Source organism: Thamnophis sirtalis, unplaced genomic scaffold (assembly GCF_051295495.1).
Source record: "Thamnophis sirtalis isolate CommonGarterSnake01/CBP01778 unplaced genomic scaffold, rThaSir2_p1.2 scaffold_4, whole genome shotgun sequence".
In the NCBI taxonomy this organism is placed as follows: Eukaryota; Metazoa; Chordata; class Lepidosauria; order Squamata; family Natricidae; genus Thamnophis; species Thamnophis sirtalis.
Genome location: NW_028261384.1, coordinates 2,296,460 through 2,322,434, shown reverse-complemented (window position 1 = coordinate 2,322,434; position 25,975 = coordinate 2,296,460). Strand labels below are relative to the sequence as shown.

General features: G+C 48.6%; 1 protein-coding gene across 1 annotated transcript in view; it reads right to left on the bottom strand.

The window, feature by feature from the left end:
- SMARCC1 (SWI/SNF related BAF chromatin remodeling complex subunit C1) overlaps positions 1-25,975 on the bottom strand; it is a 71,385-nt gene that overhangs the window by 29,075 nt on the left and 16,335 nt on the right. Inside the window, 14 exon segments of the mRNA XM_087712359.1 lie at positions 293-551; positions 4,034-4,093; positions 4,815-4,928; positions 11,144-11,297; positions 12,203-12,316; positions 13,503-13,574; positions 14,386-14,507; positions 15,170-15,183; positions 15,186-15,208; positions 15,695-15,752; positions 22,302-22,426; positions 24,072-24,196; positions 24,737-24,862; positions 25,295-25,370. Coding sequence (XP_087568485.1) covers positions 293-551; positions 4,034-4,093; positions 4,815-4,928; positions 11,144-11,297; positions 12,203-12,316; positions 13,503-13,574; positions 14,386-14,507; positions 15,170-15,183; positions 15,186-15,208; positions 15,695-15,752; positions 22,302-22,426; positions 24,072-24,196; positions 24,737-24,862; positions 25,295-25,370 — 1,442 coding nt within the window.

Genomic DNA, 25,975 nt, shown 5'->3' with positions numbered 1-25,975 from the left:
TCTAGCTTAGAGAGCACCAAGGACGCCACAGTTCTCCTCTCCCTCCCTCCCATCCATCCATCCTTCTTCCTCCTCTTCTTCCATTCCTTTCTAGTCCTGATGAAGTTACCTAGCTGGGCTGTGAAATGTCTGCAAGGAAACCACCCAGCTCAGAGACACCCCCCCCCCACCTGTTCAACCCCAAGAGACCAATCTTCTTTTTCTCTCGAGTTTTCATAAGTAGGGAACCTGGTTTACCTGTAAGCCAAGATAAAACCAAGTCCGTGCAGCGGGGGGAGGGGGGAAACCATACCTAAAGCTGCTTTGGCGGCCGCCGAAGCCACCCGAGGATCCACCACTGAGGCCAGGAAAGCCACGGTGCTCATAACCGGATTCCCGGATTGGCTGAATGGGACGGGCTGGTAGGCCAAGGGTCCGAGGGAGGAGTCCGAATTCTCCAGGTAAGGGTCTTCGATGGGGAGCCTGAGAAAATGGAGGATGCACTCGTCCTGGGTTCGACTCCCGACGTGCTCGGAGACTTTATTCCAATCATCCTTGTACATCTCCAACGCCTGGCGGAGAACGGAGGGTTTTTTAGGAGTGACAAACACACACAAATGATACACACCACAATCCCATCTATGAGCGCGTTTTCCCTCCTATACGGTTGTTCCTCGTCTTACAACCTCCGTAAAGCCTGAAATTTCCACCACTAAGTGAGACATTTGTTCAACGAGCTTGGCCCCTCTTGTTTTGAAGCGAATTAAAGGGAGTCACACGGTCGTTAAGCGAAGCGGGTTCCCCCCTTGAATTTGCTGGTCAGGAGGTCGGGATCATGTGACCCCGGGACAAGGCAACCGTTGTAAAAGTGAGTTGGTTTTGCCAATTGCCTGAATTTTGATCGCGTGACCACGGGGATGCCGCAAAGGTCGTTAAGTGTGAAAAACAGGTCTAAGTCACTTTTCTTTCAGGGATGTTGCAACTTTGAATGGTCATTAAGTGAACTGTGGTAAGTCGAGGACTAGCTGTACACACACACCAGTATCCCATCATCAACACTCACATCTTCCTATATGGTTAGTCTTATGACTTACAACCTCAATTGAGGTTCTGTTGCTAAGTGTGCTTTCCCCCCCTTTACGACATTTCTTGCCACTGTTGCTAAGGGAATCGTTGCCATTGTTACGTTATCAACATGGTCGTTAAGCAAACCTGGCTTCCCCACTGAGTTTGCTAATCAGGTCACAAAAAGGGGGATTGCGTGATCTCAGAGACACAGCGGCCGTCATAGATAAGAGTCAGTTGCCAAGCGTTTTGAATACTGATTGAGTTGACCGCAGGGGTGCCGCAACCGTCGTTAAGTGTGTAAGTAACTTTTTCCAGTGCCATAGTAACTTGGAAAGGTCGTTAAATGAATCATTGTAAGTCGAGGGGACCGCCTGAATAGATGCTTTAAGGTGGATCAAGTCATTCAGATTGTCTTGGACTTTGATTACCGGATGAGAAATTGGGAGTTGTTGAGTTTTAGTTCTGCCTTAGGGATCAAGCCAGCTGGGCGACTTTGGGCCAGCCACTCGTGCTCAGCCCTAGGAAGAAGGCAATGGCAAGCCTTGGAAAAAACTTCGGGGCCTTCCCTATGCATGAGGAGGAGGAGAGAGGGAGGAAAAGAGAGGGAGGAGAAGATGGGAGATTGAGGAAGGTGGAAAAAAGAGAAGAAGAGAAAGAGAAGAGAGGAGGAGGAGAAGGAGGAGACGAAGGGGGAAAGAGAGGAAATGGAGGAGGAGAATCGGAAGAAGAATGGAGGATATGGAGGAGGGAGGAACGGAAGGAAGAGGAGGAAGAGGAAGAAAAAGCGAGAAGAGGAAGAGAAGGTGGAGGAAAAGGAGAAGAGGAAGAAGAGGGGAGGAAAAAGAGAAAAAGAGGAGGATGAGGAAGAAGGGATTGAGGAAGGAGAAGAGGAAGAAGGTGGAAAAGGAGGAGGAGAAGGGAGGGAGGGAGAATGAGGGAGGAGGGAGCAGCAACAGCAGCGTTTTTTGGAAGGAGCCAATGGGAAAGGACTGCTCTGCTGTTCCCGTGGCAACAGGAAGATTGTCTCCATGTGGTCCACCAAAGTTAAGCCTTGATTTGAGGATGCTCCTTCCTTCCTTCTTTGAATTCTGAGCCTTCCTCTCCTCCCACCCTGTCTGTTCCTTCCCTCCCAGCCCTGTTTTCCTTCCTTCCTTCCTTTCTCCTTCCCTCTTTCTTCCATCGCTCCTTCCCTTCCCCATTTTTCTCCATCCTTCCTTCTCTTTCTTTCATCGCTCCCTTTGCCATCCTTCCTTAGCTCCTTCCTTCCCCCCTCCTCCCTTTCCCTCCTCCTCCCTTTCCTTCCTTCTCCCTTCCTCCCTTTTACCTTCCTTCTCCTTCCCTTTCTTCCATCCTTCCCTCCTTTTTTCTTCCCTGTCTCTTCCTTCCCTCCCAGCACTCTTTTCTTTCCTTTCTCCTCCCCTCTTTCTTCCATCGCTCCTTTCCTTCCCCATTTTTCTCCATCCTTCCTTCTTTCTTTCATCGCTCCCTTTGCTATCCTTCCTTAGCTCCTTCCTTCCCTTTTTCTCCTTCCTTCCTTCTTCCTTTCTTCCCTTTCACCTTCCTTCTCCCTTCCCTTTCTTCCATCCTTCCCTCCTTTTTCCTTCCAATCTTCCCCCCCCTTTTCCTTCCTGCCTCTCTTTTCTTCCTTCCTTGCCTTTTTCTTCTTCCTTCCTCCTTCCCTTCTTTCTTCCTATTTCTCCTCCCTTTCCTTCTTCCTCCCTCTTTTCTTTCCTCCTTCCAAGCATTCTCCCACCTATTCTTCTCCTTCCTCCTGAGATCCGGCTTCGGCCGGAATAGCAACGAACGTAATCACTCAGCTGGAGCTGCCTCTCATCCACAAGTCAATCTGCATCCTTCCTCCCCACCCCCTCCTCCACCACCCGCTAAATCGTGAGGTCCGCCACCATTCACCATCCAATTTAATGGGAGAACGACAAAATATTGGATTTATTGGATTTTTTAGACAATCATTCTAGGAAAAAACTACAACAATCATGGAAATAGCAAGGGGGGGGGGGGAAAGACACACCCCACCAATGCCAGCAGGGTAAGCCAATCTTTATTCAGAGAACAAATCCAACACACCCTTTGACTGATGACATTACCTAGTTGGGTCATGAAACATCCGCAGGAAAAAACCCAAAATCAGAGAGCACCAAGGACCCCCTGCCCAGTCCTCCCCCCTCCTAGTACTCATGAAACATCTGGAAAACTACCCAGCTCAGAAAGCACAAAGGACCCGCAATCCTCTTCCTCCTCTCCACAACCCCCCACCCCCCCTTCTAGCCCTGATGATGTTCCCTAGTTGGGTCATGAAATGTCTGCAAGAAAATCACCAAACTCAGAGAACACTCAGGACCTCACAGAAAGAAAAATCCAGATAAGCAGGGATTAGCACTAGACAAACACAGCCCATCAAGACCAGCGAATCCTTACAATTCTTAATAGCAATAGCAGTTAGACTTATATACAACTTTATAGGGCTTTCAGCCCTCTCTAAGCGGTTTACAGAGTCAGCATATCGCCCCCAACAACAATCCGGGTCCTCATTTTACCCACCTCGGAAGGATGGAAGGCTGAGTCAACCCTGAGCCGGTGAGATTTGAACAGCCGAACTGCAGTCAGCTGAAGTAGCCTGCAGTGCTGCATTTAACCACTGCGCCACCTCGGCTCTAGTTAGTTAGTTACCTGGTCGTTAAGTGAATCGGGCTTCCCCAAGTGGCTTTGCTGGTCAGAAGGTCGCAAAAGGGGATGACGTGACCACGGGACACTATGAATGTCGTAAATATGAGTGTTTGAATTGTGATCATGTGACTGTGGGGATGTGGTCCTCAGTTCGAAAAGCAATGCTAAGTGACTTTTTTTTCAATGCCGTTGTTAACTTTGAACGGTCACCAACCGAACAGTTGTAATTCGAGGACTGCCTGCAGTCACATCTCTTCTTGCCCAAATCCTAATGACTGAGGTTTATATGTTTTAATTTTACCTCAAGCAGAAGCAGAGTCTCTTGTTCTGTCCATTCTCGGCCAGCGTTGGCGCTTTTGCTCTGGAAAGCGAAAATGAATAACAATTGATATATATACTATATCTAATTTCTCTAATTTGTCTCCCTTTATTTATTTATCAGCACAAATACAACACAAATGTAACAAAGGCAACAGTAAAAATATTGGGTTTCTGTCATGATGGTCTCTTGTGATGAGCCGATAGACAGAGAATGGAAGCAGTAGGCTTCCTCCCATATTTGGGCGATTCCAGGGGTTGTGACACTAAATACATATATCTAATTTGTATAAATAATCTAATTTCTCTCTCTCCCTATCTACAAACCCCAGCACTCTCTCTCTCTCTCTTTCATGTCTATCTATCCATCTGTCTGTCATGTATGTATGTATGTATGTATCCACCCACCCACTAAGTATCTCTCCCTCTGTGTGTGTGTATTTTTGTTTGTGTGTGTGAATCATCCATCCAATTTAGAGATTGCTCATCTCCCTCTCCGAGCGATTCTGAGTTCCTAGCAGCCTGGGAGTAAGTACTTCCTTATTTAACAGATGACAATTGAACACACTAGCCAGTTCAGACTGCAGATTATCCCCTGAGATAATCTGTTCCTCCACTTCAGCAACTTCCAGTGGCGGAAAGTTCCGCCTGCTGGTTGGGGAATCCCAGCAATCGAAGACACAATCTAAAAATTTTGGTGAGATCTAGGAACTATCCCTGAGGGGGGGGAGGAGTAAAGGGGGGGGGGAAACATCATGCCTTGCCTTGGCTAAAGTTTTCTTGGAGTAGATGTCCGTCCGGAGGCCAAAATTCTGCAGATCGGTGGGTTTTTCTTTGTTTTTCTCCGGGAAGTTCAGCATTTGTTGGGAAGCTGGAATCTAAGATAAAAAAATAAAAAAAGACAGAATAATGAGGAGGGGTGGGGGTGGGGGTGGAAGAGAATTTGAACACTTTAAGGAGGAGGCCAAAGCAACTCTCAATAAGCAAAATCAAGTTTTATTTTCTGAAAAGATGCAGATAGAATGTGCCACACGTCACAAGTGTGTATCACTACTGCTGGGACTCGTCAGTGCTCCAAAAGAACTTTCTCACTTCCTCATACAACAATGTTTTTTCCACAACACAAATACCAATTATAAGTGAGGGATCATATCTAAGTTAGGGAGAGGAGCCAAATGACCGTTGACTTACCTGAACGGACCTTCTATGTGCGCTGCGAGGGGAATCCAAGCATGGGTTAACTTTGTCCATTAGCCTAGAGACTGAGTTACGTAATTGTTGACCACGCCTCCTCTGGCTGGATAGTTCAGTTTTGTACGAAGGCTCAGCCGAACCAAGAGGTGATACAATTGTCACGGAAGGCGGTGGCCAATGAGGGAAGTAAATCGATCCAATGTCAATAGTCAAGAGGCAGGTAGCCATAGTAGTGAAAACGAAGTTTTACATCAATGCCCGGACCAGCGGAAACCGAGGGCGGGTTTGGATTCCCCTCGCAGCGTACATAGAAGGACCGTTCAGGTAAGTCAACGGCCGTTCTCCTATGCGCTGCTTGGGGAATCCAAGCATGGGACACGCCAAAGCAATGAACGTCAAGGGCGGGAGCTAGGCTGGTCAGGGGCCCCAGGTGGTGAGAGCACCCTCTGCAAGACTCGCCGCCTGAAGGAGGCCTCTGCTGAGGCATACATGTCCACTTTATAATGTCTGATAAAGGGCGACAGCGATGACCAGGTCGCCGCCCTTCAAATGTCCTCCATTGAGGCCTGCGTTGCCCAGGCCGCTGTGGTAGCAGCACTCCTGGTGGAATGGGGAGTGATGCGTCTGGGAACCGGCCGGGATTGATTGTTGTAGGCCAGGGCGATGCCCGCTTTTAACCAGCGGCCAATGGTATGTGAAGATACCTTCTGTCCCATGGATGATGGCTGAAAAGACATAAACAGTGCCTCCGATCTTCTGAACGCCGCAGTGCGTTGTACATAGCGGCGAAGCGTCCTGCGAACATCAAGGTGATGCCATCAACGTTCCTGTGGATGTGAAAGATGTGGGCAGAAGTCCAGGAGAATGAGCTCCTGTGCCCTGTGGAACCAAGTGTTAATTTTGGAAGGAAAGCCGGGTCCAACTGCATGACTGTTCGGGTGAAAGATACAGAGGTCCGCGTGGACCGTGCTGCGAGTTCTGACACCCTCCTGGCCGATGTAATGGCCACCAAGAAAACAGTTTTCAGGGTCAGCAATCTGAGACTGATCATGCAGATGGCCTCGAATGGCGCAGTCGTGAGGGCTTTGAGTACCAGGGACAAGTCCCAGGTAGGATAGCGATGCACTACCGGCGGCCTGAGATTTGTAGCACCCTTCAGGAACGAGCGGACCCTTGGGTGCTGCGTCAGGGAACAGCCTTGCCTGCCGCCAACCACTGTTGATAAGGCCGCAACTTGGCGGCGGAAAGTGTTGGCGTCAGACCCTTGTCAAAACCCATCTGCAAAAATTCCAATATCTGTGGTACTGACGTCTTGATTGAGTCAGTGCTGGCTGTCCGACACCAACTGCAGAAGGCCTGCCAGGTGGCCTTGTAGATATGAGTCGTGGACAGGCGTCGCGCCGACTGAATCGTCTCGATGACCTTATCCGAAAAACATTGTTGAGTCAAGATAGCCCGCTCACGTGCCACGCAGCTAATTGCAGCAGTTGAGGGTTCGGGTGAACAAAAACCCCCTGGGAGTTGTGGATCCGATTGTCCGGGATTCTCCAAAGTCGTGAGACGGTTGGTTGTTCATCACCAAGTTCAGGAATTCGTGGAGGACTAGGCGGATGGCTCGCAGCTCTAGCCAGTTGATGCTGTTCCTTAATTCCCGGTCTGTCCAGCGACCCTGTGCGACTTGATCCAAGGTGTGGGCTCCCCATCCGAAGAGGCTCGCATTCGTCGTCACCACGATGCGGTCTGGCTCCTTGAAGAGGCATCCCCTGAGTAGCTTGGAGGATGTCCACCACCGGAGACCATAACATCTTGGGTGGTAGCTGGACTCTGATTTGTGAGTGACTGGTATGGGCCCTCTGGAAGGGGAACAAAAACTATTGGAGTGGCCGAGCATGGAACCACGCCCAGCGAACAATGTCTATACAGGAAACATTTTTCCGAGTAGTTGGGAAAGAACTGCCAACGGCAAGGATCTCTGTGACATCACGTGACTCACCAGGTTGCGCAGGCTTTGTCGCCTCTCTTGAGACAAGGACACCTGGCACCTTTCCGAGTTGATGACGGTCCCGAGGTGCAAGATGGACGAGGTTGGCTGCAGGTGGCTCTTTGGAAAGTTCAGGATGAGTGCCGCTGAGGGGTGTCGATCGTGCACTGCATGTCTTGAATGGCCTGGTTCTGGGATGATGATAGGACCAGGATGTCGTCCAGGTAACAATTGACTCTTATGGATATTGACCAGAGAGGCGGCTATGATTGCCAGCAGCTTCGTGAAAGTTCGTGGGGCCGATGAGAGGCCGAGTGGTAGAGCTTGGTACTGCAGGTTGCGGCCTGCAAATTGGAACCTCAGAAACCTCCGATGTGCCGGATGTATTGGCATGTGGAGGTACGCCTCCTTGATGTCGACAGATGTCAGCAGGTTGCCTTGGCGTATGCAGGATAAGATGCTTTTGAGTGATTGCATCTTGAATCTGATATTTTAGGTAAAGGTTGAGCCGTTTCAAGTCTAGGATGGCTTGCCATCCTCCCGAGTTCTTGGGGACTGGGAATAGGATAGAGTAGAATCCTAGTCGCTCCTGCTCCTTTGGTACTTCTATGGCGTTGATAGAGAGAAGATGTTGGATTTTTGTGTCCATCAGACACCTCTTTACCTGACACCTGGGCACGGGGCACCTGATGAAATGCCTTGGGGGAATAGAAAGAAATTCTAGAGTGAGGCCCAGCCTCATGGTTTGGAGGACCCTGGTGTCTGAGGTGGTCTCTGACCATTGGTGAGCGAAGGCTGTTAAGCGCCCACCAATAGGCCCCACCTCGCGCGAGTCACCGGTATCTATGAAAGGATTGGTTGGTGGCGCCATGAAATGGCCGCCGGCCCTGAGGGTGATTTTGGGTCTGCTAGCGGCCCCTATCCCCGGCACTGGAGCAGTCCTGGTTCTGATCCTGTGGCTGCATGTAAGGCCTATTATACTGGGAATGTAGGGAATGGCATTGTACCCGGAGTCCCCGGCACGAAAGGACTGCCGCCTATTGTAAGTTTGCTGCCTCCTGTCCGTGCGTCTGTTGGTGGACGGGAGCACTTTGCGCTTGTCCCTTATCTCGATTAAGATAGGATCAAGCGCAGCACCAAACAAGGGCTCACCCTTGAAGGGGGTAGATGCAAGGCGCCATTTGGACCGAAGGTCTGCCTGCCAATGGTGAAGCCAAAGGAGATGGTGGGACACCATTTTGGATGCTACCGCTCGAGACGCGAACTTGGCTGCGTTGAGGGTAGCATCAGAGGAGAATTCCAACGCCGCCACCAGTTTGTTGACATCCTGGTGGAGGGGCATATCATCGGGGGCAAGCCTGCCCTGTAACTGCCTAAGCTAGACCAACGAGGTCCTGTTAAAGAAAGAGGCCGCCGTGGCTGCCCGCAAGGCCCAGGCAGCAGCCTGGTGGGACTTTGGGATGACCTATTCGGCCTTACAGTCCTCCGCTTTAAGGCCCTCCAAAATTTCGGGCGGAATTAAGGCTGGGGAAGCCAAGGCGCCACTGGTGGGTCTACCGTGGGGAACTGGAGGATGCTGTCCAGCTCTGGCATGGAAGGATAAAGCTTCCTGTCCCCGATGCTAGAGGAGGAACAGCAGTTGGTTGCGTCCATTGTTTTTGGACGTCAAGGAACAGCTTCGGAAAGGGAATGACCTCCTGTTCCTGCACCTGTTCCGCAAACAGACGCTCCGTAGAATCAAGGCCTACCACTGTACTAGCCTGAGTGGTAGCGCCCCCCATGTTGGTAGTGGCCTTTGCGTTATACAAGAGGGACTTGAACAACACTGGGCGAAATAACCCGGAAGAGGTAAGTTTGTCCTGTGCCAGGCTCTCGTCATCGGAAAATTCTATGTCAGCCACTTCTCCCTCTTCACCGAGAAGCGAATCCTCGCTATATACCAAGGGGAGGGGTGACGGAGAGTCTGCCTGGGGGGTGGGCAAGTCCTTGGGTAAGGCTATCGGCCTGGAAAATCGGGCCCTGTGATGCAATTCTGCATCAACGCCCTGTGATATGGAAGCCGAGATCATTTGATGAAGCTCAGAGGGGAAGGCCTAACTCAGGTCCTTCCACAGTTCTGAGTCCTGCAGCCGTAGGTGTAAAGGTAGCTGTGGGCCTAGCGTGGACTGGCTTCAGAAAGGCCGGGGGGAGATTGGACCTCCAATTCTCCCTCCTCGGATGCCATCCCGAGTTCAGAAGACCAACTATGGGTCCCAGTCAGGCCTAAGGAAGAAACGGGGGAAGGGCCTTGGGCGACTAGTGTGGGAGGCGACCTACTTGTGGCCAACGGTGGGTTTGGCCAAAGGCTTGGCCCTGTCCTTGCGCTTAGCGGCCCTATCCGGCACCGCAGAAGAGGCGCGAACTCTCTGGCTAGAGGCCCTGGTGGTGGTCCTGACTGCCCTGGCACTGGCCTTCGTAGTGTTGGGGGGGAGCGGGGAAGAATTAGAAGCCCCAGCACTGTCCCCGGAGATGGAATGATCCGCCATTTGAAACCCGGGATGGACTGAAAGGATCAACCTCACGGTCAAATATAGAGAATGCGCTGCTATGAATAGCGAGGCTGTCTCTGGCTGCTGACTCGAGCTACTGCATATGCCGACAGAACACAGCGAAAAAGCTGTTGCAATCAGGTGTGAAACGCAAGACACACCCCTTCCGGCCACTCGTCGGCACGCAGCTAAACGGCTCCCAAAATGGCGACTGCCATCAAGACCGGCGCGAAATTCAAATCGGCGGTCCCAACGGTCACTGTTCCGCCGGATTCTTCCCACAATCAGAGATCCCAGTGCCTACCCAGCGGCAGTAAAGGAAGAAAGGCAGCGCAGCAGCGCAAGGCAGCAAAACCTCCGAGGAACAGACCGCGCTAGTGTTAGTGAGTCGCGCCCTCCCTAACCAGTGCGAGAACGGCGAACAGACTCCCAACAGTGGACAACAGCGAACGGAGAGTGGCGAACCTACTCTCAAGCACACGTGAAGGTGAGTCAGGCATTTATTGAACCTTCTACGGCGAAAATTTTCCCCGCCCCCTAGAGCCTTAGGGAAACTGCCAGACATGCCGAAAGGACGCGAGGCTGACAGCGAACTGCCGCCCTCCAGAGACAGTCAGGCATAGAATTGCACTTCGTTGCTTATAACCAGTAATCAATTAAGGCATGAGGAATCCTGAAGAATGAGATAATTTGTCTAATAGTCCTAGAGCAAATTGTTTTACGTCTCTTTAGGCTGGACTGAGTTAAAAAAACTGAACTATCCAGTCAGAGGAGGCAGGGTCAACAATTACGTAACTCAGCCTCTAGGCTAATGGACAAAGTTAACCCATGCTTGGATTCCCCAAGCAGCGCACAGGAGAACATTGAAATTACCACAAGAAATTTGAAAAGAAGAAAGGAGGCTAGCTAAGAAGTTAGCAAAACGGTTCTCAACAGTGGCGGCCTGAAGATATGTGGAGGTCAACTCCCAGAATTCCCCAGGCAGCATTTGGGGAAGTTCTGATCTATTTCTCTCTCTCCATCCATCCGTTGTTACTCCACTTTGATCACTTGAAGACAACTCCCTAGTCGACCATGGTCTCTGGTGGCCCAGTCCACCAGACCTCTTCAGTCAAATGGTTGCCGAGCTTGAGAATGGCTGAACCCAACAATGTCTCCGAGGTATGTTCTCCAAAGGTTGTTTCCAAGGTTCCTATCGTCGCCTCCCCACAACCATCACCCAGACGTGAACTCAGGGTTGGGAAGACCCTCTCATCTGGGTCTGAGGAACCTCCTTGTAGCACAAATCTTCCCCACGGATGCGAGATATGAAACCAGGTTGACAGGAACCCATCCTGCCATGAAGGACACCATGAGAGGCCAGGGGACCCACCAGAAGAAGGATGGTTACCTGAGCGGTCCGCAGGTGGAGCGGCATGAGTCCCGAAGGGGTGTCCGCCAGCACATTGAAGTGGGGGGTGGGTGGGGGTCCCATGGCCATGGGTCGACTTTCCGGATCCACTTGGTAATTGATCAGCCCCCACTGCTCCAGAAAGGCGTGGACCCTACAAGGACAGGAGGGGGGGGAGATGGGTGAAAAGGGGGGTGAGAAGACTTGTGGAAGGCCAATGCAAGGAGAAATCAAGCTCAAGTTACTCGGAGGTGGCTGGACAGACCCCAATTGGGTGGGGTGGGGCTGTTCATGGACCCCTGAGCTGGTCGATGGGGAAAGTCTTCTCAACCTGGGCTCCTTCTTGATGGGCTTCAACCATCCAGGGTCCCTCAGTAAATATGGCCACTGTTGAGAAAGAGCTGATGTCCATCTGTACAGAGGCTGCTTTGCACTAGCTGTAGTGGAAGGTGGTCTGGATTCCCAGGAGGGAGGGGCCGCATTCCGGAGGAAGTAGATAATGAGAAGGCTTGCGGGGGCTGGTCAAGCTATCAATTATATGCCCAAAGGCAGGTCGTCCTCTGAGATACGACCATCCCGATGTCTTCTGTTAAGCGGGGTGGGATGGAAGGGGGCGATTGGGGAGGTCCTCTGGTTGATTGCAAGGAGGAAGGGCTGTGGGCTGTGACCCCAAATGGGGTCATAAGTAGCTTTCTGTGTGTGTGTGTGTGTGTGTGTGTGTGTGTGTGTGTGTGTAGGTCTATTGTATCTTCAAACAGCCGTTATCTCGAAGGCTACCTAAACTTCGATGTCACTTGGTCCTCTGGAATGCGGCCCGCTCCCTTCTAGGAATCCAGACTACAATCCACTCCAGTAGCCCAGTTCCCAGTTTAATTCCTGTGAATTCTAGAAATGTTCTCCAGATGGCGAACGGAGACCCCAGCACAGAATACATTGTTGGCTTTCCAAGCATCACCCCAAGTTTTTCCGGGGTCCCGTTTCTCCCCTCCCACTTTCCCAGGCAGGACTGGGGTGATAATTCAGATTTTTCTGTCTTGAAGGCCCTCCGTAAATGATTACCTCATGACTGCACAAACGTCGCCAGTCAAGTTTCTTCGGCAGGCCGTGCTGGTCAAATATTCTTGAGGGTTCAAGCGGTAGGTGTCGATCATGAAATTGCGGTATGCTAAGTATCTGGGAAATACAAGCGACAATTAGACCACAAATGAAGATAAGCTGGTTGAGAGTCTACCTGTAGGTTAGTGGGTTGGCTAAGACGCTAAGCTTGTCAATCAGAAAGGTCGGCAGTTTGCCGGTACGAATCCCTAGCGCCGCATAACGGAGTGAGCTCGTACTTGTCCAGCTTCTGCCAACCTAGCAATTGGTATTCTCTGAGTCTGGAGACTTTCTTACAGACATTTCATGACCCAACTAGGGAACATCATCAGTGATAGAAGGGAGAGGAGGAGGAGGAAGAAAGGAAGGTAAGGTATTCGGTGGTCTCTGAACTCAGTGGATTTTTTGCAGACATTTCTTGACCTAAGTAGGGAACATCATCAGGGCTAGAAGGGAGTGGAATTTGTGGAGAGGAGGAAGAGCCAGAAGGAATGTGGGGTCCTTGAGGCTCTCTGAGCTTGGGGGTTTTCTTGCAGACGTTTCATGACCCCAGTACGGAACGTCATCAGAAAGGAGGAAGGGAAGGAAGAGAAGAAAACTGGGGGGGGGGGCCTTGGTGCTCTCTGAATTTGGCAGAATTCTTTTGCAGAAATTTCATGACGAAACAAGGTAACGTCATCAGTGCTGGAAGGGAGGGGGGTTGTGGAGGGGAGGAAAAGGAGTCCTGTGGGAGAGTGGGGGTCCTTGGTGCACTCTGAATTTAGCAGCATTTCTTTTACAGACGTCTCATGGCCCAACTAGTTAACCTCATCAGTGCTGAAGGGAGGGGGAATTGTGGGAAGGAGGAGGAAGGCGATTATGGAGTCCTTGGTGGTCTCCTGAGCGTGGTGCTTTTCTTGTGGATGTATCATGACCCAACTAGGGAATGTCATCAGTACTACAGGTGTTCAGCCCACTCCTACCTGAGGATGTTTTGTACTTTGGTCAAGAAAGGTCCACCAAGAAAGAAAACCACCAAGCCCACAGCCCAGAGAGAGAGAGAGAGAGAGAGAGGGAGAGAAGAGAGGAGGAGAGAGAGAGGAGAGAGAGGGAGGAGAGAGGGAGAGAGAGAGAGAGAGAGAGAGAGAGAGAGAGAGAGAGAGAGAGAGAGAGAGAGAGAGAGAGAGAGAGAGAGAGAGAGAGAGAGAGAGAGAAGAGAGAGAGAGAGAGAGAGAGAGAGAGAGAGAGAGAGAGAGATCCTCCCTCCTTTGTTTCTCTAACTTACATTTCCGGAGTCTTGGATTTGTTTTTCCCATTGAAGAATTCGGGAAGCGCCCGGCGTTCGATGACATGGATGCTAGGAGAAGAAAGGAAAAAGAGCTGCCGTTCGGTTTTGCCTTCGCATCTGAACGGCGAGGCACCAACCCAGCCTGGCCAACTCCTGGCTAGGTCTGTGAATAAGCCCCGGCTCAACTTTTGTTCAATGCTAGCGTGCTGCGTAAGCCATGATCACGGACATTGGGACAGCAGGAGAGAGTCCGAAGCCAACAACTGACTGATTAAGCCAACTAGCTGCTGGATTTCATCGCTCTCTATATAAAGGCTTCTTCATGCTGTTAGTTAAAACAATTATAGATTTGACCACAAATAAGAAATATAATCTATTTTCTTGCAGACATTTCTTGACCTGGCTAGGTGACATCATGACATCAGGCTACTTCAGTTGACTGCAGTTCGGCTGTTCAAATCTCACCGGCTCAGGGTTGACTCAGCCTTCCATCCTTCCGAGGTGGGTAAAATGAGGACCCGGATTGTTGTTGGGGGCGATATGCTGACTCTGTAAACCACTTAGAGAGGGCTGAAAGCCCCATGAAGCGGTATATAAGTCTAACTGCTGTTGCTATTGCTATCATCAGGGCTGGAAGGGACTTTATATAGAAAGTGAACGAAGCCCTCCTCCTTCTAGCAATAATGATGTTCCCTAGTTGGGTCATGAAACATCTGGGAGAATGCCACCCAGCTCAGAGACCACTGAGGACCCACAGAGTCCTCTCCTTCTCTCTCCCCTCACTCCTCCTCTTCCTCCCTCCAACCCCACTAAGGCTTGGGGTAAATTCAGGGGTGGGTGGGTCGATGTTGCTTCCCTTCTCCCCTATGGCGAAATTTACCAATTGTAGTCGAACCACGAGGCATAGCTGGGAATGATGATGTGGTTGGTCTGTTCAGTGACGTTGTCTTCTCCGGTGTCGAGGGACCGTCCCTGGTCCCCTTTGTTGGGATCCTCGTCCTCCTGTCAGCAGGAAAGAGAGTGTTACGCTGGCAAGGAAGGAACATCTAGAGGGACCGACGGAAAAAATGGAGCCCCGATATTGGCATAATTTGCAATCATCTTCCATCTCCCTCTTTTTCTTCTTCTTCCTCCCTTGGTCCTCTTCCCTCTCTCCGCTAACTCCCCCTCCCTCCTCCCCCTCCCCTTTTTCTCCTTTCTCCCTTCTTCTCATTTTCTCCCATTTCTTCTCCCTTCCCCTTCTTCACTTTTCTCCTTCTCCCCTTTTTCATTTTTTCTCCTCCTCCTCCTCCTCCTGGGCTGTATGGTTTTGAACCCCTGTTCTTTAAGGAAAGTACTGGACATCAGTAGAGTTGTCGAAGAAATAATATCACGTGTAAAGGGGAGGCTGAATGCAGAGGAGGTGATGGGATGGTTTGCTCTCAGTGTCTTCTCTGATTAGTTACTACCAAGATCTGTTTGGCTAAAAGAGAAGATTTGTGGCTCAGAATTGAATTGTGGCTTCTTGGGAGTTTATTTGCAACTCAAACGAAATCTATTTTGTTTGCAATCTTTTATCCAAGATTGAGTACAGGAGCCTCACTGAGGTCCAGCTCCTTTGTTTGCAACCAACAACAAAAATTTTTTTAATGTTATCCTCCCCCCCCCCGAAGAAAATTGCCTACCTTTGCTCCGGCCTCATTGTCTCTTCGTCTTGTTCATCTGCAAGACAACAACACAACAGGAGGCGGTTTGTGTCACTTACACAACTTCGCCATTGTATTATGACACAGAAACTTGCGCCATATGGGAGTGCAGCCATCTCTGGGACGCTCTCTTTCTGCAGGAAATCCTCGACTTACGACTACAACCTAGCCCAGTATTTCCGTTGCTAAGCGAGATAGCGGTTAAGCGAGTTTGTCCTGTTTGACGACCTTGCTAGCCACTGTTGTTAAGTGAATCCCTGCCGTTAGTCATGCAGTCGTTAAATGAATCTGGTTTCTGCTTGTGGGAAGGTCGCAAAAGGGGATCACGCAACCCCAGGGCCACCATAATACGAGTTCCGGTTGAATTTTGGTCGCGAGACCAAGGGAACGCTGCGATGGTCATTAGGTGAAAATGGTCGTTTAGGGCGGTTCTAGTATCGAATGGTAGCTAAACGATAGTTAAGCTGAAAAATAGGAAGCCAAAAAAAAAAATTGGTCTCCCCAAGATCCGCGACGGTGCCTCCTTTGACCGGGGTGTTTTCGCTGTCCTTCTTCGGATTGACTGCAAAAATAATAATACCAAATTATTCCATTCTAAATGATAAAATATTTATTTTAATTTTATACATTCATAAATAGAAGTCGGTTGCCAAGGGTCTCAATTGTGATTATGTGACTGTGATGGTAGTAAGTGTGAAAAAGGGTCCAAATACTTTTTTAATTTCGAAGGGTCACTACATGAACCTGGATTTGCAAATAAGAGAGGGGGTGGTGGTGGCTCCGAGTAACTTGGCAAGTTGAACTTCAAGTCCCAGAATTCCCCAGCCAGGAATACTAGACCAACAACCAAGCAGTGAACAAATACTCAGCTCACAGAAGTACCAAGGAGAGAGAGAGAAAAAAAAAACACATCCCACTCCATGGCACCCCTTCCCTTCTAGCACTGATGAGGTTCCCTAGTTGGGTCACAAAACGTCTGCAAGGAAGCCCCCCGGTTCCACCACCAAAACCGCGGACGACAAAATCGCGGTCGCCGAAAGCGCGTATGTGACGTCATCACAGCGCGACGAAAAAGATCGAAAAATGTAAAAATAAGCGAAAACCTTATCCTAACCCCCCCAAAACCTAACCCTAAACTAACCCTAAACGTAACGAAAAACCTAACGCTAACCCTTAACCTAACGCTAAACGTAACGCTAACGCTCTAAACCTAACCCTAACCCTTAACCTAACCCTTACCTTTATGTTGAATTGCTGTAATTTAATTTTTATTTCAATTTTTCGATCTTTTTCGTCGCGTTGTGATGACGTCACATACACGATTTCGTCGACCGCGCTTTTGTGGAACGCGGTTGACGGGTCACGAAGCCCCCTGCTCAGAGAACACCCCACAGTCCTTCCTCCTCCTCCTCCTTTTCTCTGTAAGCTCCTCTCCCTTCTAGCACTGATGAGGTTCTCTAGTTGGGTCATCTGCAAGAAAGCCACCCAAGCTCAGAGAGAACCCAGCCCCCCCCCCAGTCCTTTTCTTCTTCCTCTTCCCTGAAATCCCCCCCCCTCCCCTTATCGACTGAAGATTGTTCCCTAGTTGGGTCATAAACAGAACAAAAAGGGCCCAGAGGGAGAAAACCAATTTGCTTCTCCGGCCAAGCTTCTAGTTCGCAACCCTCCCCCCACCCAACCATTGTGCTATCCAGCCTTTCCCATTTTCAAACAAAAAATAGCATTTCTGTGCCAAAAATACTCTATTTTATACACACGCACAGTACACATGGTTGTATAGCCTCTAGTAACCTTCAGATTTTGAAGAATTGGTTGCAGAAATATGTACACAGTATGTGTCACTTAAAAGTGGCAGCAAGAAAAGTTGCCAACTATCTTAATCAATGTCTCGCTTAGCGAACTTCTGAGAAGCAGGAAGTCGGATTTACAATACAATACAATAGCAGAGTTGGAAGGACCTTGGAGTCTTCTAGTCCAACCCCCTGCCTAGGCAAGAAACCCTATACCGTTTCAGACAAGTGGATATCCAACATCTTCTTAAAGACTTCCAGTGTTGGGGCATTCACAACTTCTGGAGGCAACTTCTGTTCCACTGATAATTGTTCTAACTGTCAGGAAATTTCTACTCAGTTTTAAGTTGCTTCTCTCCTTGATTAGTTTCCACCCATTGCTTCTTGTTCTACACTCAGGTGCCTTGGAGAATAGCTCACTCTTCTCTGTGGCAAACCCTGAGATATTGGAAGACTGCTATCATGTTTCCCCTGGTCCTTCTTTTCATTAAACCTAAACATACCAGTTCCTGCAAGTTCTTCATATGTTTTAATCTCCAGTCTCCTAATCATCTTTCTTGCTCTTCTCTGCACTCTTTCTAGAGTCTCCACATCTTTTCTACATCGTGGCGACCAAACTGAATACCGTATTCCAAGTGTGGCCTTACCAAGGCATTATAAAGTGGTATTAACACTTCACATGATCTTGATTCTATCCCTCTGTTTATGTGGCCTAGAACTGTGTTGGCTTTTTTGGCAGCTGCTGCACACAGGCTGGCTCCTATTTAAATGGTTCTCCACTAGGACTCCAAGATCCCCCTCACAGTTACTCCTATTGAGCAAGGTACCACCTATACTGTACCTGTGCATTTCGTTTTTGTTGCCTATATGTAGAACCTTCCTCTTTTCACCATTGAATTTCATTTTATTAGATATTGCCCAATGTTCAAGTTTGTCAAGATCCTTCTGTATCTTAAGCCTTAAGTCTTCTGGAGTGTTGGCTATTCCTGCCATCTTGGTGTCATCTGCAAATTTGATGAGTTCCCCATTTATCCCCTCATCCAAATCATTGATGAAGATGTTGAAGAGTCCTGGGCCTAAAACAGAGCCTTGGGGTCCCCCACTGCATACTTCCTCCATGAAGATGCAGTTCCATTGAGGACTAACACGTTGAGTGCGGTTGGTCAGCCAGTTACGAATCCATCTGGTGGTGATGCTGTCCAACCCACATTCTTCTACGTTATCTAGTAGTAGGTTATGGTCTACCTTATCAAATACCTTACCTAAGTCCAAGTAAACTATATCGACGGCATTCCTCTGGTCCACTAATTTTGTCACCTTGTCAAAGAACACAATAAGATTAGTCTGGCATGATCTGTTTTTGACAAACCCATGTTGGCTTTTGGCTATTACTTTGATTACTTCTAGGTGTTCGGTAATTCGTTGCTTGATTATCTTTTCCCAGGATCTTCCCTGGTATTGAGGTCAGGCTGATAGGTCTATAATTTCCTGGATCTATTTTTTTTTTACCTTTTTTGAAGATGGGAACTACATCAGCTCTTTTCTAGTCCTCTGGTAGTTCCCCGGTGCTCCAGGATCTCTGAAGATATAGTTCAGTGGTTCTGAGATCTCGTCTGCCAGTTCCTTCAGAACCCTGGGGTGTAATCCATCCGGTCCTGGTGATTTGAACTCCTCTAGGGTAGACAGGTGCTCACTTATCATTTTCTTCCTCATTCAACTTGTGTTCCTAATCTGATTTTTGTGGTACTGTTTTTGGTAGATTGGACTGTTTTTCCCTTTGTGTAAAGACAGATGCAAAAAATGAATTAAATAGTTCTGCTTTCTCCCTGTTGCTTGTCACCTTCTTGCCATTTTCTCCCAGAAATGGACCAATTGTTTCCTTAACTTTTTCTTGCTTTTAACATGTTGGAAGAAGCTTTTTTGGTTATTTTTTACTTTTGTGGCAACCCTTGCTTCATTGTGAGCCTTAGCTTTCCTCACTTCATCTTTACAGGCTCGGGCTATTTACTGATATTCTGCCTTAGTTATGCCCTCTCTTTCCACTAGTTATACTTATCTTTTCGTCTTTCAATTTTTCAGACAGTTCTTTATGCAGCCATGCTGGTTTCTTTTGGGAGCTGTTATTTTTCTTCTTCATTGGTATTGTGCTAGACTGGGCTTTTGTAATCTCATTTTTCAAAATTTCTCAAGCTTCTTGAATTGTTTTCCCTTTGAGGATTCTCATCCATGGAATCCTTCCCAAGCTCTCTCTCTAAGTTTATTGAAATTAGCTCTCTTAAAATCCAAGACTCTAGTTTGACTTTGTTCTACTACTTGTGTTTTCATAATGTTGAATTCCAACATTGCATGGTCACTTGCCCCCAGGGTTCCTATGGCTTCAACACCTTCTATCATTTCCTCTCTGTTAGTGAGAATTAAGTCCAATATGGCCGATCCCCTTGTTCCCTTCTCTACCTTTTGGGAAACAAAGATGTCTGCTAGGTTTGTTAGGAACCTGTTTGCTGTGGCCCAGAAGGAGCCGTTGGAGCTGCCGATGAACTCCGATAGCGAGGAACCCTATGAGTCGGCTATGGAGGACCCTGGGCAGGGACCCGGGAGGCTCCGAGCAGGGACCAGGGAGGCTGGTTGGCCATCAGGAGGCGCCTGAGGCATGGAGCAGTGGTGAAGATCAAAGGGGGTTTGTCCCTGACGCCCAGCAGAGAAGGGCGGAGAAACGGAGGCAGCAGTTACGAAGACAGACTCATAAGAAATAATCAAGTTCAGTTGGTTGTGGCTTGGCTCCTCCCAAGAGAGTATATAAGAAGAGACTTTGGGAGGAGCCCTTTTGCAGGACACAACCGTTCATAACAAGCTGGAGAAGCTCTTGTTTGTATTCTATCTCTTGTCTGTGGGAGTCTGAGTTGCTGCCAACATCTTGCCAGTGAGTCGTGTTGGGCTTTCAGCCAACAGGATTGTAATTGCTGTAAATAAAGAGTGGCAAACTACTAAGCCTGTGTCGGTGTTAATCACCGGACGAAGGGGGGGGGGAGGTGCCAGAACATTGTTGGATCTTCCACTTGGTGCAGAGTTTGTTTCCCAGTTGATGTCAGGGTAGTTAAAATCCCCCACTACTATTGCGGTGTGCTTCCTACATACCTTAGTTAGCTGACTAGCAAAAAGTTCATCTACTTCCTCTGCTTGGTTGGGTGGCCTGTAGTATAGACCTATGGCAGTGGTTCCCAAACTTGGCAACTTTTAAGACTTGTGGACTTCAACTCCCAGAATTCTCCAGCCAGCAGTCCACAAGTCTTAAAGTTGCCAAGTTTGGGAACCACTGACCTATGGCAATGTCATTCCCCCCCCCAACCTTTAATATTGACCCAAATGCATTCAAGGGGTTCCACCACAAAACCGTGCTCGACTAAACCGCATCCAATAGCAATAGCAATAGCAGTAGACTTATATACCGCTTCATAGGGCTTTCAGCCCTCTCTAAGCGGTTTACAGAGAGTCAGCATATTGCCCCCAACAATCTGGGTCCTCATTTTACCCACCTCGGAAGGATGGAAGGCTGAGTCAACCCTGAGCCGGTGAGATTTGAACCGCTGAACTGCTGATCTAGCAGTAGCCTGCAGTGCTGCATTTAACCACTGCGCCACCTCGGCATCCGACTAAACCGCGCAGCTGACGTCATCAACAGGGCGACAACAGCGTGGAGACAGAAGCATGCTGTAAACCCTAAACCTAAAATTAATCCCTAAACCTAACCCCCCTAAACCTAACCCTAACCCTAACCCTTAACCCAACCCTAAACCTAATCCTAACGCTTAACCTAACCCTAACCCTTAACCTAACCCTAAACCTAACCCTAAACCTAACCCTTACCTTAAGTTGAATCGGCTTGCTTTCAAAGCGCTATTTAAAGCGCCCTTCTTTCTCCGCGCTGGCTGTTGTCGCCCTGTTGATGACGTCAGCGACGCGGTTTAATCGGGAGCGGCTTAGTCGAGCGCGGTTTTGACGGGTCACGCATTCAAGGTAGTTTGCTTATCAAGATTGATTTGCTTAATGACCAAGCTCTCCACTTGACAACTGCAGCAATTACAACGGTGGCAAGGGAGTTTGTCGAAGGGGACAAAACTTTCCCGCGCCAGGGTCTCGCTTAGCAACATGAACGTTTGGGGCTCTGCAGTTGTACGACGAGAACTACTCGGAATAAAAGTCTAGAAGGTTATTTACTCGGAATAAAAGTCTAGAAGGTTATTTAAAATAAAGAAATAAATAAAAGGTTCGGAGAGACAAGGGTTCAAATTCGGAACGTGCCTAGAAAACAGGACGTTCAATGAAGAACGAATACAATTACAGGTAGTCCTCCACTTACGACCATTCATTTAGCGACCGTTCAAAGACAGAACAGCAGCATAAAAAGTGACTTATAACCATTTCCCACACTTACGATCCGTTGTAGCATCTCCACAGAACTTACATTCAGCGACTGACTCATATTTATGACAGGGTCACAGAATCACCTTTTTTTGACCTTCTGACAAGCAAAGCCGGATTCACTTAGCAACTGGGTTGCTAATTTAAGAATGATAGGGATTCGCTTAATGGTAGCAGCAAGAACGGTCGTAAATTGTAGCAAAACTGTCTTTTTAACAAATATTTTCCTTACCAATAGAAATTTGGCACTGAATTATGGTCGTACGTTGAGGACTATGGGTATTTACTTAAGGCAGACCTTCCTTTGTTGCTCACAATTGGGGTCGTATGTCAAGGACTACCTGTATTGTTGCTCACAATTGCGGTCGTAAACTGAAGACTACTTGCAGAAGGATTTCAATTTCATCTCTCATGGAGGACTAGCTCAATTCCAGCCAGTCCCTGACTTACGATGACAGTCGGTACCAGAATTATCAGGCGGTCGTTAAGTGAATCACAGCCAACTTTACAAACTTTCAGGACACGGTTAAGGGAATCGCAACGGCCGTTCAGCGGGTCACACGTTGGCCGAACGATTTCATGGGCTTCATGGGTGAAACGCCAAAGGGGACGATGCAACTGTCATTAATACGAGCCGTTGGCCCAGACCCTGAATTTTGATCGTGGGGATATCAGATATGACAAAAATGGACCTACGTTGCCAACATCTTGCTCAGCGATGGGAATTTTGGTCTTTTAAGTCGAGGACTGCCCGTCTGGAGAAACCCCAGATGACGGTTTCGAAAGCGGGGAAAATTTCCGGGGGGGGGGGGGGGGGGGGGCGGCAAGAAACAACATGGCGGACAAAACGGGGGAAGACAGCTGCGTGGGTTGTGTTGTGGGGCTTGTGTGTTGTGACGCACCATTTTTGGGAAGGGCCACCTCCTCAACGTTCGGCACAGGGGTGGGGTCCTCCATGTCCTTGGTCAGATCGTCCTGCTCCTCCTCTTCTTTCTGACCGCGTCGCTTCCCGTAGAGGCTGGCTTGTCTGGAAGGGGAGTGGGATGGGTAGTGGGGTAGACAAAAGGAAAAGACCACCCTTGGCTGACCATTTTCTGCACAGGGAGTGGAATCTGGGTTAGGTTATTTTTTGGTCCCCACCTCCCGGTAGGGCTTCAGTTCCTCAGTTGGTATGTTGGGAAACCTCTTTCTCTCTCTTCATCCATCCATCTATCCATGCATCCAAATATGCCTCCCTCTATCCACCCTCCCATCCATCCATCCTCTGCAGCCTAGCCAACTGGAACATGGATAGACTTCCATTTCCAGAGTTCCTCAGCCAGTATGTTGAAAAGTAGTATATCTCTCTCCATTTCTCCATCCATCCATCCATCCATCCACCTTTTCAGCCAACTGGAACACAGACTTCAGTTCCTCAGCCAGCATGTTGAAAAATAGTATATCTCTCTCCATTTCTCCATCCATCCATCCATCCATCCATCCATTTCAGCCAACTGGAAGACAGACTTCAGTTCCTCAGCCAGCATGTTGAAAAATAGTATATCTCTCTCCATTTCTCCATCCATCCACCCATCTCTTCATCTCTCCATCCACCCATCCACCCACCCATTCACCCAGGTGTTTCTCAACCACGGCCACCTGGAAGATGGCTGGACTTCAACATAAGATAGAAAGATGATAAATGAGCAATGGATAACGAGTCACAGACAGCTCCAGGTAAGATAGCTCATCAGATTGACAGATGACAGACAGATGTCTTGATGAATGGTCTCTTTCTGACTGACCAACCGAGACTGGAGGGAACGAGAGCACCGTTCTCTGTGTGATTGGCAATGGATCCACCTTGTGAGGTGGCGGGTCCTCTCCTTCCTCCTCTCGGTCATGTTAATCACAAACTCACTGCTACTTGATCAGTAATTCCTTCCTTCCTTCCTTCCATCCATCCATCCATCTGCCCATCCATCCTTCCACCTATCTACCTATCCACATCCATATCCATCCATCCATCTACCTATCCACATCCATATCCATCCATATCCATCCATCCATCCATCTATCTGCCCATCCATCCATCCACCTATCTACCTATCCACATCCATATCCATCCATATCCATCCATATCCATCCATCCATCCATCCATCCACCTATCTACCTATCCACATCCATATCCATCCATCTACCTATCCACATCCATATCCATCCATATCCATCGATATCCATCCATCTATCTGCCCATCCATCCATCCATCCACCTATCTACCTATCCACATCCATATCCATCCATATCCATCCATATCCATCCATCCATCCATCCATCCATCCACCTATCTACCTATCCACATCCATATCCATCCATATCCATCCATATCCATCCATCCATCCATCCATCCATCCATCCATCCATCCATCCATCCATCCATCCATCCACCTATCTACCTATCCACATCCATATCCATCCATATCCATCCATATCCATCCATCCATCCACCTATCTACCTATCCACATCCATATCCATCCATATCCATCCATCCATCCATCTATCTGCCCATCCATCCATCCATCCATCCACCTATCTACCTATCCACATCCATATCCATCCATCCATCCATCTACCTATCTACCTATCCACATCCACATCCATCCATCCATCCATCCATCCAAGGACCCTACCCCTTCTTGCCAACTTTCTTCCTGGATTCCACTGGGGTGGGAGGTGGTGGGGGCGAAGGAGAGGCCTTCCTCTTCCGGGTCCCGGTAGCTGCCTTTCTATCTCGTCGTTCGGGGCTACGGACCGGCTGTTGAAAGAAGAGAGAGATGATCCAACAAGGGGAACTAAGAAAGGGTTACGGTCCAGCCGTTTGTCTAAGATGGTCCTGCTTGAGTAGAGGGGTAGACCAGAAGACCTCCAAGGTACCTTCCAGTTTCTCTTCTCTTCCCTTCTTTCCTCCTCTTTTTTTCTTTGCTTCCCCTGTCCCACTCCCAATCGTCTTTTCTCTCTTCCCTTTTCCCCCTTCCCTTTTCTTTCCTACCTCTTTCCTTCCTATTCTTCCCTTCATTATCTCCTTCCTTCCTTTCCGTTTCCTCTCCTTCCTTCCTCTCTTCTCTCTTTCTCTTCCCTTTTTTCCTTTCTTCTCTCCTCTCCCCTCCACATTCTCCTCCCTTCTTCTTCTCTTCCTTTTTAACCTCTTCCTCCCTCCCCCCTTCTCCTCTTCCCTTCTCCTCCCGTCTTCTCTCTCTTCCCTTCTTTGTCTCTTCCCTTCCCCCTGTTTAACGTCTCTCCTCTTCCTTCCATCCCACCAAGTGTCACCTCTATCCCAAGAGACCAAAAGCGTCACCTCTTCATTTCTCAGGTAAATCCGTTGTCGAAAGCTGACTGGCTTCTTGTTCTCATCCACCTCGTAGTCTTCTTCGTTCATCCATTCGTTGAAAACGTCCATGTCCAGGATCCATCGGGCGTAGACCTAGCCAAATAATCAAAATTGTCAGAAACATCTTTAAGGACAAGCAGTTCTTGACATGACTGCCATCAAGCCCAAAATTGTTGCGGCTACGTGAGAAATTCGCGAAGGGATTTTTACCCGATTTTAGGATTTTTCCTGCCAAGTGAAATGCTTCAGTTGTTAAGTGGGGAACACGGTTGTTAAGTGAATCTAGCTTTCCCAATTGACTTGGCTGGTCAGGAGGTTGCAAAAAGGGATCACGTGACCCCGGGATGCTGCAACCGTCGTAAATGGCCATAGCTTCCAGCCCCCTCATCATGCTTGACAACTTTTTTCTCATTTTGTGTGTGTAAAAACCTACGCCAAATTTCTCTTCCCCGAGAATTCTTAACACCTCAGTCGCTTAAAAACTGCAGATTTCACAGCCAACGCCCACCGAGAAGAGAGACGCACCTTCCAGGGCTTTTCAGGAATGGGAGGCTCTTCGATCTCCGCTTCGACTTCGCTCGCATGGACCCAGGTGTCGTAGCTGAAAGGTTAAAAAATAAATAGGAAAGAGGTGGGTGGATTGGATAGGCTGGTCAGGCAGGATGGAGTGCAAGAGACCATGTGAAACCACATCTATCTACTATCTACCTACCCATCCATTCTTCTAGTATCTATGTATATTCCATCTACTATCTATAGATGTATCTCCACCCATCGTCTTATTCATCCATCCTGTATCTACCTATGTATTTATCTGTCTCCATGTCTACCTATCCATCCAGTATATATCTAATATCTATCTCTCACCCACCCACCCACTATGTAAGTATGTACGTACGTACGTACGTACCTACCTATCTATCTAGTCAGTTTTGGTCTCCACAATGTAGAAAAGATGTGGAGACTCTAGAAAGAGTGCAGAGAAGAGCAAGAAAGATGATGAGGGGACTGGAGGCTGAAACATATGAAGAACGGTTGCAGGAACTGGGTATGTCTAGTTTAATAGAAAGAAGGACTAGGGGAGACATGATAGCAGTCTTCCAATATTTGAGGGGCTGCCCCAAAGGAGAGTCAAACTATTCTCCAAGGCCCCTGAGGGCAGAACAAGAAGCAATGGGTGGAAACTAATCAAGGAGAGAAGCAACT